Source organism: Ailuropoda melanoleuca, chromosome 15 (genome assembly GCF_002007445.2).
Source record: "Ailuropoda melanoleuca isolate Jingjing chromosome 15, ASM200744v2, whole genome shotgun sequence".
NCBI lineage: Eukaryota > Metazoa > Chordata > Mammalia > Carnivora > Ursidae > Ailuropoda > Ailuropoda melanoleuca.
Window position 1 is genome coordinate 15344135 of NC_048232.1, and position 12406 is coordinate 15356540.

The 12406-nt window shown below is 40.6% G+C and overlaps 1 protein-coding gene across 1 annotated transcript in view; it reads right to left on the bottom strand.

The window, feature by feature from the left end:
* Positions 1 to 12406, bottom strand: part of CUBN (cubilin) — a 259861-nt gene that overhangs the window by 141264 nt on the left and 106191 nt on the right. Inside the window, exons 29-31 of the mRNA XM_034644347.1 lie at positions 7920 to 8101; positions 2740 to 2914; positions 1108 to 1277 (exon numbers count right to left, since the gene is read on the bottom strand). Of these exons, the coding sequence (XP_034500238.1) occupies positions 1108 to 1277; positions 2740 to 2914; positions 7920 to 8101 (527 nt within the window). The remainder of the gene's footprint in view (positions 1 to 1107; positions 1278 to 2739; positions 2915 to 7919; positions 8102 to 12406) is intronic.

Genomic DNA, 12406 nt, shown 5'->3' on the forward strand with positions numbered 1-12406 from the left:
ACTTTGCTATATACTTTAAGTTTATACAATGCTTTGCCAACTTAAACTCTGAAGATTCATTTAAAAGACTAATACATAGTCATAAATCAACTGATCTTTTAAGTAGATTACCGGTTTTATCTTGTAAAACAGTATTTGAAATCAGACCACTTGACTGGACTACTTTGAAAAATGTGAAACAACTTTTGAGTTTTCCTGAGTTAAATCTGGAGTTTAGCCAGTTGGAGTTTGTGTGAGAAACTGTCAGAAAACTAAAATAGAAAGATTTATTAGCCAAGAGAATCTGTTTTATATTTGAATGAAATGTCTCTAAATAACAAAAGAAAGATGGAAAATATTTGGTTAAAAAATCAGGTAACCAAAAAAATCATATGGAAAAGAAAAAGGAAATCTTAAAATACACCCTCATTCACTCTTACATTAAGGATAAAGCATTAGTTTCAGGTTGAAGGTAGTGACAGAAACTTTGGTCATCTGATCAACTAATAGACATCTCTCTTTCCTCCACCTCCATCCCCCAATTTATTCTGTCCTATCAGACATTGGTTTGTTCAAGTAGCAGACTGAGATATCCTGATCTCGAGAAAAGTAGAACCCATGAAAACTCCCAGAGGCTTGATAATAATTGATTTGAAGTAGTTATGATAAATTCGTTCCACTAAAAGTTTCCTATTCTCTCTTGCAGCTAACTCTGACCAATGATATATGTAAGGGTACTTGTGTGAAAATTTTGCTTCCTTGATTAAAAAAATACAAAATAGAAACAAACAGCTTTATTCCTTCTCCTTTCTCTGCATCTGTACTCAGGCAGGATGTTCAGAGCTACTGCAGCCATTTTTTGACCATGAGGAAACAAACACTAAATGACAAATCAACACACTAAGGATGGTAAAATAGAAACTGAGTTGCTAAACTCAGGCCAACTACCTCCTGATCTGTATTTAGGTAAAAAAGTAAATGTCCTTATATTTTAAGTTGTCAATGGTTGGGTTTCCCATGATTTGACAATGAAAATAGCCGTATTAATGCATGTACTACATATGCTCACAAGGCAATGTTCTGACCCAGGTTTGACTAGAGATAGTGCTTGAAATTTGTGTCACCTACCGTAATACAAGAGTCCTGAGGTTCAAGGTCAAAATCAGTGAAGTTCAAGAGAACACGGTGATTTCTTTCCACCCGAATGACCCAAGAGCAGTCGGTGTTACGCCTATAAGGACTGGGATAATTTGGAGAATGAATCTCTCCATTGGGAGCCTGGAAAATCCCGCCACAACCTGTAAGTAGGAAACCCAATTCAAAAATGAGAGGAATCCCTGATGCATAGAACTTTGCCCCATGACCTGGTAGCACAGAACAATATGCTGCTTTGTTCAACCACCTGTTTTATGTAGTTGATGCTAAACATGGTGCAGAACTGAATATCCACCAGCAATGCATTCATCCCAACAAAATGAAGAAGGATGACTAAGAAAATCCCTCAAATAATTTAAATACTGATGAAAAAAATAATTTAAAAAAATTTTTAAAATACTGAAAAATAAGTATAAATAAAATCATGTTCTCATAAAGCCACAAAATGGCTCTTCTTTGTTCTCTAAAAATATAATATACTGTAAGAATAACACATCTCCTAAGAATTTTGATAACTTAGTAGTGTACATTTTTAATAATTTAATATCTGCCTTTTAAAATTTAATATTCTGGGCCTGGTACAGTTATTCAGTCTTTTTATTCCTATGATATTATCAAATACCTATCAATGTCTATCTCTATGAGTTATTCTATCTTGGAGTTATGATAATATAAACCTATAATAGAAAAATGTAGTATTATTTTCTAATAGCTGACAATCATTTTGGGTAATCTAAACACTATGTATATACATAATCATATATATAATCCTCATTAAATTCACACATTATTAACTTTAGGAAAGCTCCAACACACTTACTATACCACCTTAAGTTTCCAAAAGTGGGGCCACGGGGTAGCCTGGGGTCACATCTCTGCTTTGGCATTTCCTAGCTATGTGACTTTGGACAAGTACTAACTTCTCTAAGTTTCACTTTCCTCATTAGTAGGGTGAGGATTTGAAATTAACTTCCCTCATAGGGTGGTTGTGAGGGATGAAATAAGATCATGCTCATAGAACAGAATAGATGCCTGGCACACGGTAAGCATCCAGCAAACACGGCTTTATTAGTAGTTGTATAGGTTAACATCTACTCGAATAGTTTGTGCATTCTTTTTTTTTTATTTAAAAAAATCTGCAACAGGTAAATATTTTTAGACAACCTAAGATCCTGGGCAGAAAGTCACTGTATAATACACGGTAATTCCTTGGAATTCACAAATTTCTCATTTACAGTTTGGGCATCTGCCAAGCATCCAAAGATCTATACCATGGCATGAAGTAACTTACCACTTTGCTGATGCCCAAATTTGAGGCCGGTGAATGGGCTCGAGGCCCTTAGAGGTTAAGTTAGTCTAACTTAACCCACTTCTGCTTTCACCATGTGCTTGAAACCTTGCATGCACTAGTTTTCACATATTTTAACCCTGTAAGGGTTCTATCACATTTTTTTTCGGGAAAGAATAAATGCCAAAGCAAGTATTTGCCATTTGAGGAGTCACAAAGGTGTCACTATGTTAGGTTTCATACTTCTCTCCCATCATTTCATAAACTTTATAAGGGTTCAGCTCGAGTACTTTGAGATACCTCCTTGGTTCACTCACCTCCGGGGACTGCTTGCCATGAGGCATTGAAGCCTCTCCCATTTATAGAGCTGTCGGTCTTGAAGCGGATGGCTAGCTCATTTCCAGTGCTGGAGACCTGCATGGGATTCTCAGATGATCTCTGGGCACACAACTGGGCTATTTGGGGAGAGTGGAAATCAGGGCCTCCATAGACCTAAGATGGGATGTAGAAAAAAGGACTGAAATGAAGAGATATATTTAAGCACTGACAGCCCTTCCCCTGACCTTGTTTTACCACCAGCTCTTGGATTCTATTATCATGAGAGACTGAAATCTCAGCCTTCCTGGGTGGGGATGAACTGTAAACTTGAGCTGGATTTTCAAAGGCACTCCCTCAGCCCTAGGAACACACAAATTCAACCACCCACAAAATGCCTGCTTATTCTATCAGTCAGAATTGTACAGCTGAACTGAAGAGATTATTCCAGAATCTTCCCTATCTCCCCTCTTCCTCTTTCCACATCTCCCTAGGATTTCCTGCTTTCTTTGGCAGAGGCATTGCCGATGAAACAGTATATCAAGTCTGATTGTCTAACTCTTCTAAGCACATGGGAATAGTCTTAGCATAAAGCCATTTTGTCTGTAAAAGTCAGTTCGCTGAAAGCTATCGATCTCCCCATTAGATTTTTCAGGATCTTCCACTTTGCAATTTGAATACATTATAAGATTAGGCATTTAATATAATATTTTGCTTCTTCAGAGAGAGTGAAAATATAACCTCTGTATCAGTGTGTGTTCTGTGGTATCCTTAAGAAGGGATGCCCCCAGATTCTCTCTGAACTTAATCTCAGAATCCCGCCAGCGGGAAAATGACCAAGAGCAGATGACTTCCTATGGGGAACTGCCCTCGACTCAGCCCAGTATCTGGACAGCTCCCTCTAAATCCATCTCAAGTGTCCTCAGGTCTCCTAGGTTCCTCTGATTTGCAACCATCTACCTGACTAGGACCCAGCGCCCCAGGGACACATTCCTCCCAGCAAGTGCCCCCCACACCGACCCTGGGGTCTCAGAGTCACGCCTTTCAGGCAGATGGGCCCAGGGCAGGTCTCTAACTCCTCATGCACAGATTTCTCAGTTGCAGGGGGTGTAGGGGAAGGGGGGCGAGAAGGTAAGAACCAAACAAAAGGTATTGAACCCCTACCTCCAGGCCTTGCCAAACTCGAATTTGTAGCATAAAGACCATTTTTGGTGACAGTTTTCAGGCATAATGTTATCTGGGTCCTTCCCCCTCCCCCACATGTATATGCTCCTAATTCAGTGCTCCAGGGCGAAAGGGGAACCGGGAAAGCAGTGCTTGGGGACATCTGTGCGCAGGGCCCTCCCACTCCGGGCAACTGCGCAGCTCTCCCCCCTCCAAGGGCTCTCCCCATTCCTCCCGCCCCAGGCCCTCGTCCACCCTCAGGGCGGCTGTTGACTGATAGGGGGAATCACTCAAGAGTTCTCTGAGGGGAGAGAGCGAGAACAAGAAGCCTACTTTTGATGAGGCGTGTGTGGCTTGAATCTATAATGATTTCTTTGTCTGATTAATTCCCCCCAGCCATGCGGGAAGGGCCAAAATGAATGAAACTGCTGTTCACAGAGGGCTGAGCGCAAGGACTTTAATTGCAAAGGAATGAAGCAGGCGGATGGCTTCAAGCTTATTTTCATAGGAGGAGCTATGTTTGTGTGGCCTCCTAAGTCCCATCAAAAGCAGGACTTTCAGGAGCCCTGTGCGGCCCTTTACACGTATACATATGCAAATGGAAGGAGCAGACTGCTTTTGGTTTACAGTGTCCTTTCCCATGTTCTCGATTTGCCCAGAACTCAGTCCTCAGAGCATGAAACTGACAGCATGTGCTCTCAATCATCTGAGCCCAGTAAACAGCACATATTTGAAGAGAACACTGAACACAGGCTTTAGTTCTGACAAAGAAAACTTGCACGTCGGCAAAATATTCTTTGTTTTCCCTGCTCGGGGTCCCCTTAAGATCACAAACATAAGGGTATGAGGGTATGAGTCTGCTGGGCCTGGAAGCCTGCAGGAGAATCAACGCTGCCGCTTCAGACATTCTTTGCTTCCCATCTTAAGGCGCTGGGCTTAGGAAAGACCCTCGCAGAGACCAGGGGGAGTCAACTGCCCACACCAAGCAATTGTCTTGATTTATTGCCCCAAGGAGTGGATTTCCTTTTCTGCTTTCTGCGGATTCAGGCTCCTTTCTCAAGAGACTGAAGTAAAACCAGCCAGTGTTTCCATGACCCAAACAACAGAACAGTACTTTTGGCTTCCCCAAAAAACACCAACAGTTTAACGCATGACTCTTCAAAAGAGGAAAAAGATGGAAAGAATTTCAGGGTGTGGTTCATTCCACTACAGCATATGACTAAACTTTGAGGGAAAAAAAATACAGGTCTGATGATCAGAGATTAAAAAATGTGTTTTTAGCAAACGCTCAGGATATAGAACATTTCAAAGCCTATGGTTTTAATCTGTTTTGAACATTTCTTTCTGCTCTGTTAGCTCCATTTATTGTTACAATCAAGTCAGCATTCCAGGGTTATGAGTAACCAAACGGCTGTTGCTTAACGCAAGTGGCCACTTTCTGGACACTGATTTTTGCGGGAAAAAAAAATATTGGCTCCTGATAAAATCTAGTGAAACCCAGGTAAACCCCATACCTGGTGACAGAGAGGTCCTATGTGGCTGTGCTCAGAACAGGAAAGGATAATGCACAGCCTCAGGACAGGTGGGTCAAGAAAGCCAGTAGTGTCTCAAGGCCACAGAGCCACCCGGGTAACATTTTGAAACCTATTGCTGGCATGTTATCAGCAGCTATGGTATGAGGGATGGAAAAAATCATTTTATCATCATTAGTGCAGATTTATGACAGCACTTTCCACCTGACAGGAGCACTTGCCAAGATGTCAAACAAGGTTTTTGAACAAAAAGTAAGGGGGTTACTCATTTCAGCCTTCAGAAGTAAGCTTTCCCAAAATATGTAAGGGGCTTGAAATATTTCCCCCAAACCCTGATTTTGATGGAACCTGGGAGAGCACATCGTCCTAACAAAAATAAGCCCCCAGGTAACCATAGCCTCTCCTCAGAGTACTTTCTGGGCATGCACGGCACCTGCCTAAATGCAGGGACCCTGCCTTGTCCCCCTGTTCCCTGAGCTGCTTGCCAGGAACAGCCCCAGTCTGCTTTCTCATGTAATGGGTGTGACAAAACCCTCAGCACAATGAACCCATTTACATTTTGCCAAGTGGGCAACAATCACATGGGCTTTGGAATATGAAAATGAAGGGTTAGGAACATTTCACATTTCTGTGGAAAAGTCCGCTGCCAACCCTTTGTAAGTGCTAAGGGGTTTTATGCCACTGAAAAACATCCTTGCTGGCCAGAAACACCATTTGAACCTTCCACATGCGCGTGTTACTTCGACTCCTACTGTGAGTGTGAATTTCTGGAGCCACCTTTATCTCTCTTCCTAAAAACCTTTCCTCTTCTGAATTGGAGTCATGACTTGGCAACAACCAGGACTGATATAAAGACTAGGGTAGAGGTTTTAACCCGACGACTTAACCAGCTCTGTCTCTGATTTCACTTACTGCAGCATTATCCTCCCCAGAGAGCCCAGAGCTGCTCAGCACAATTCTGGAGTTCTGTGTCCACTCAATGAGGGCATGACTTGAGAACCCCATTTCTTTCCAAAGAAAGAATTTGTTGGGATGCCTGGGTGGCTCAGTTGGTTAAACATCTGCCTTCAGCTCAGGTCATGATCCCAGGGTCCTGGGATTGAGCCCCACATCAGGCTCCTCGCTCAGGCGGGAGTCTGCTTCTCCCTCTGCCTGCTGCTCCCCCTGCATGCTCTCTCTCTGTCTGACAAATAAATAAATAAAATCTTAAAAAAAAAAAAGAAAGAAAGAAAGAACAAACTTGTTTTGTAATTAAATGAAGTTTTTAAGTGCTAAAGTTTCATCTAAAGTCCATGCCGCTCCCTTCAACACCTTGCGCACTGCCCATCACTATCTTTTTGTACTGGCTTACGTGGAGCATCGAGTAGTGGATGGATTCAGTGCTGAGCTCTTCCACTCACTGTCCTGGTGGTCATGGAAAAACCCATCGATATTTTGGCCCCTCTGTTTTGATGATGGTAAAATGGGGACAAAATTCCCTTCTTCCTTCACGGGATTATTTAACATTCAAATGGGAAAATGGATGTCAAAATCCCTTCGCAAACCACCAGCAATGTGCGTTATTATGGTGTGTCGATCAGAGATATACATGCTTTCCTTCATTCCACAAGTATATACCAAGTGTTTTACTATTTACCAAGTATTCTGCCGCAGGCATAGCAGTAAAGCAAAATGAAAACAAACAAATACCCAGCCCTTTGTGGAGTTGAAATTCTAGTAGATACAGAACCCTTGTCAGGAAGCACTACAGCCATCTCCAGAGATAGGAGCTTTGTGTGTAAGAAGCCATTACATTTTGCAGACAGTTTCCAATCCTAACGACCAGATCCCTGATTCTAATAGATTCTCAAAGGTCATCTCAGTTATCTGAGGTAAACCCTGTGCAGTCGTTTGCATTTTGCGCCCTGCACCATGTGGACTCCCCCTCGATGGCAGCTGCACCTGCGGTCTCACCCCCAAGACCACCCTTTCTCTACACCCTGCCGCCCCACTGCCTTTCCTAAGGGAGCTTTCTCAGACTGAAGTGTGGGGCAGTAACAATCCCGAGTGCAATCCATCAGTGGGGACGGGAATCGGGGGACCAGTGCCTCAGACTCACATCCTTTGAGGGATGGTTCGGACGATCAGTCCTCATAGCACCTCCAAGGGTCCCAGTGGGATTAAGCCCAAGTGGCCCCCAGGAGCTCCCCTCACTGGCTCTTCCTCCTTCACCCTCCCTCCTGCTGTCCCCTCACTCCTGCTTCCTGGTACCATCTCCCAGTTAAATTGCCTGCCACCAAGTCCTTCAGGCACTGCTTTTAAGGAAACCCAAACTGAGATATGAATCCCATTTGTTCATCATCATCACTCACAAAGAACTGATACTCATCAAAATGTCTGAACATAGAACACTGCTGGCCACTGGAAATAATTTAGGGAGTTTTTCAGAGTGATCTGCAATTCTACCCCAAATTTGCAATGTGCTGATAAACATTCTAAATTCCTACCTCCAGGACGTCAAAGTTGCACCTTGCATGATACTCCACATCAAAGTCGTGGATGGTGAGCTGAATGCTACTCCCAGGGGCTGTGGTAATGTACCAGATGCACTCCTTGTTGGGGGGATATGTGTTAGGGTATCCGGGGCTGCTGAAGGAGCCTGTGGATCCAGACAACTCCCCACCGCAACCTGTTAAAACAGCAAGGTTCAGTCAGTTCAAAGTGGGCATTGACTACTGGGAAAAATTCAAAAATCTAACTAACCAAAGATAATTGAAAATGTACGATGCCTAATTTAGGGGAAAACTCATAAAGTTATAATGAAGTTATAATTAAGCAGTTATAAAACAATGAGAAAAAAATCATGGCTACAACTTATTAAATTTATTCTTAAAAAACATTGATTATTTCCTTTGGTACAATAATTCCTTATTCTCACCACATCAAATCCTTGGTAATATTTTTTAAATGGCATTCTAATTTTTAGATTTTCTTCATTGCATTTAGGAAAAAATTTCATAGTAGGAAGGAAAATGAACTATGTGAACAGTGTTAGTGAATACCATGTCTCTCGGTCTTCAGTTTCCTCGTACATAATACACTACTTCTAAGTCCTTATGAGATCTAAGATCTAGAATACTAAGGGCTAAAAATCATTACCTTTATATGACAGACTACAGGAAATTTTAAAAAATATGATATGTCTATAGCAGCTTTATTCATAATTACCAGAACTTGGAAACAACCAAGATGTCCTTCAGTAGCTAAAAGCACAAATAAATTGTGGTACATCCAGACGATGGAATATTATTCAACGCTAACAACAAATGACCTATCAAGCCAGAAAAAGACATGGAGGAAATGTATATACATGTTCATAAATGAAAGAAACCAGTCTGAAAAGGCTCCTCACTACATGATTCCAAGTGCATGACATTCTTGAAAAGGCAAAATTACAGAGACAGTAAAAAAGATAAATGGTTGCCAGGGGCTAGAGCAGAGAAGGGATAAAGAGGCTGAACACAGATTTTTAGGGTAGTCAAACTACTCTGTATGATACTATAATGGTGGATATATGTCATTATACATCTGTCAATCATAGAATGTACAATGCCAAGAGGGAACCCTACTGTAAAGTATGGACTCTCGGTGAGAATGAAGTGTCAATGTAGGTAATTATAACAAATGTCCCACTCTGGTTGGGGCTGGGGGGGGTGTTGATAATGGGAGAGGCTCTGCATGTGTGGAGTCAGGGGAAATAAAGGGGAACTCTACTTCCCACTCAATTTTACTGTGAACTTAAAACTCCTCTAAAAAATCAAGTCTGTTACAAACGAAAACAGTAAATGATACAGGTCCCAACCCGGAAAACTTATATCTAAACACCAACTAAACAAACAAAAACTGTATATATAAAACCCAAGCACGGAAAACCCAAACATGAAGGTTATGTTTTATGTGTATATATTATGCCCTAGAAAGTAATTAAGACAAATCATTACGAGAAACAAATATTGCACCATGTGGTATCTATTAAGAGAAACTGCCACTAAGTGCTTAGTTGTGCTTTACAGTTTTTTTTTCCTATTTGAATATTCATAATAACCACATGAAGCAGGTACTATTATTGTCTGCATTTCTCAAGTGAGAAAATCAATGCAAACAGAGGTCAAATGGCTTGCCCAAGGTCACCTGGCTTGTAAGTGGTGGAGGAGGACACCAACCCAAGCACTCTGACAGTGGTCAGGTACTTAATTACTGAAATCTACAGACTCATGTAGGCTGTAGGAATCAGAGATTTGAGAAGGGAGAGGCAGAGAAAACTTAGTGAAAGAAGTAAAATTTGAGGAAGGCTCAAATTTTTTGAAAGACAAAATTAGAAAAAAAAATAGAAATAAATTTAGGGGAAAAAAAGATAAATCACCCATTTTTTTTTTCCCAATAGCAATCTTTGGTGATTAAAAAACATTGCTTGGGGTGCCTGGGTGGCTCAGTTGGTTAAGTGTCTGACTCCTGGTTTCCACTCAGGTCATGATCTCAAGGTCCTGAGATCAAGTCCTGTCAGGGCTCCATGCTCAGTAGGGAGTCTGCTTGAGATTCTCTCTCTCCCTCTCCCCAGCAGCGCATGTGCGTGGGAACACACTCTCTCTCTCTCAAATAAATAATAAATAAAATCTTAGAAAAATAAACATTGCTTGCTCTGTCAACATACCTAAGTCACCTTTTCTATTTTTTCAGAATATTCTTTATTAGTTGGCAAAGTCTTCCAAGTATCTCCTCTTATTCTGCATCAAGACTTTCTGGGTTTAAAAAATGATAATGCCTCCTTACTCCACAAATGCATGTGCCTTGTCACATGAGTGCAATTAAACTGCTATGACTTCAAACAACCCCTAAAGCTGAGGTCACATCTCCTGTCCACGCTCTACAAATGTGCCTCATACAGTGAGTTAGAAAAAGGTTTTACAAAGGTTCGGAAGAACTACTCCCCATACAGAATCTCCACTGAACTGAAAATGACTGAGGAGGATTCTAAGAAGAATCTTGATTCGGTAAAGAACTTGGATTCTAGCCCAATATGCCACTATCTTCTCGAGTTGCCAGTTTCCTCCTTCCATTTGAAAACCTGTGTTTTCAGACGTAAAGTGTTTCGCCCGGGCAGTACCTTTCCTATGGCCTATAAAGTTCCTGCCTTTATTTCTGGTTAAAGCCCCATGAAAAAGCTGTTTAAAATTAGCTGTGCTGATATTGTTTATAGACTGTGGTGGATGTTAAAAAAAACAGGAATACCATGAAAGATTAGAAAATATTTTTCCTCCTAGAACAACACATGGAAAACATTCCTGAAGCCAAAATCAGCACGGTTTGCGCAGCCCCACTGCACAACCGCAGGGGGCGCCGGTCACAGTGTATGCCATCAAATCGTGCCCCCTGGAGTCTTGTAACATAGTGACTCATATAAATCATCTGAAGATGAGGCACCTTCTACTAAAATACATCATAGGGAAGCAAAAGCATTGTTACTCTGCCCCCTTTTTTTCAACCTACATTTTCAGCTCCTATGGATCTTGATATCAGTTGTATCAGATTTTAAAAATCTAATGAAAAAAAAGTCTTTGGAGGAGGATTACTTCATGGCCACATCATATAAAAGAGAACAAGGAGATGGGAGCTTGGATATCTCATCTCTGAATTTTTTTATTTCACTCCAGTTCACCAGACAAGCTAATTAAATTTTTTTTTTATCGTAGTTGATTCATCTAAAAATCTGCATGACATTTTCCATTGCCTTTTCCAACGGTTTTAGGTTTCCTTGTAAATTCTTGCGAATAACAGGATACGAATACCCTTAAACTGGTCAGTGTAAGCTGGAATGATAATATCAGATTCTTGGCATTCAGGGCTGCTTTGAAAAATTACAGCGTTTTTTATTTACCCAATTACAGCTCTGGAGGTCCACAGTGTACTTTTGCCTAAGATTTAAAACAAACATAAACAAGGTTTACAAAACACAAAGCCAAATTGTACTGCTAGGTATGTCGTGTTCTCTTCTCATCAGTAGCACTTAAGTGTGTGTCTTTTAAGGAGAAATTCCATATTATTAAAAGTACCCTACTGGGGTGAAAAGACTGAGTGGTGAGAAAGAAAAGAAAGAAAGTGCTAGTACTTGAAAACTCTGAAGATGTCTGTCCTTTACTCCTTCGTGCACTCACTACCTCTGAAGCTTAACATATCAAAAGGTAACAACTTCAATTTATAAGTTCAAGTCAAATGCAAAGTAGAGTACATTCATGTAGTGGTGTTTTATGGTAAAACTATAAAGTACTGGAAAATGAAGTTAATTCTGGTCATTACGGTAGAAATTGCACACTGTCATTGTATTTATACATTCTGAAAGAGATAGAAATAACTTTCCAGCTCCCATTCATTCATGCAATATGTATTTATTGAGCATATACAATACTATAAGCAGTGTTCTATAAGTCAGGCGTATTTAATGCCTCTGGAAAAAAATTCACTTATAGATCTAAAAGGTGCTCTCCCCACCTGCTCTTCTGTAAGTCATTAAAGTCCTTTTGCTGTTCCTTCAGTTTGCAAAGAGTAACTTCAATAAGTTTTGATATGGAAAAAACAGGGAATTCTATTTTATCTTTATATGTTAATTGGTGGTAAGTTACAAATAAGAATAAATAAATGGTCATGTTGAGTTGCTAAAAGATATTTTAAAAATTGTTAGTTTTGACAGTATCATGTTAGCATCACTCTCTTTTGGTACTTAATACCAGTCCACAGATGAGAGATTTTAATCAGCATCTAGCCTGTTATGCTTCACTCTCTGGGGTATCATCACTTTTTCCTCGATTTTGGTATTCTTTGACAAATGTGTAGATGGTATCAGGCAAAAGAAAATGTGTCCAAATATACATTTTAAAAACTCAAAAAATGAATGATGTCTTTTTTTTCCTATGCTCTCTTTTAGTGATAAGGGAAAACA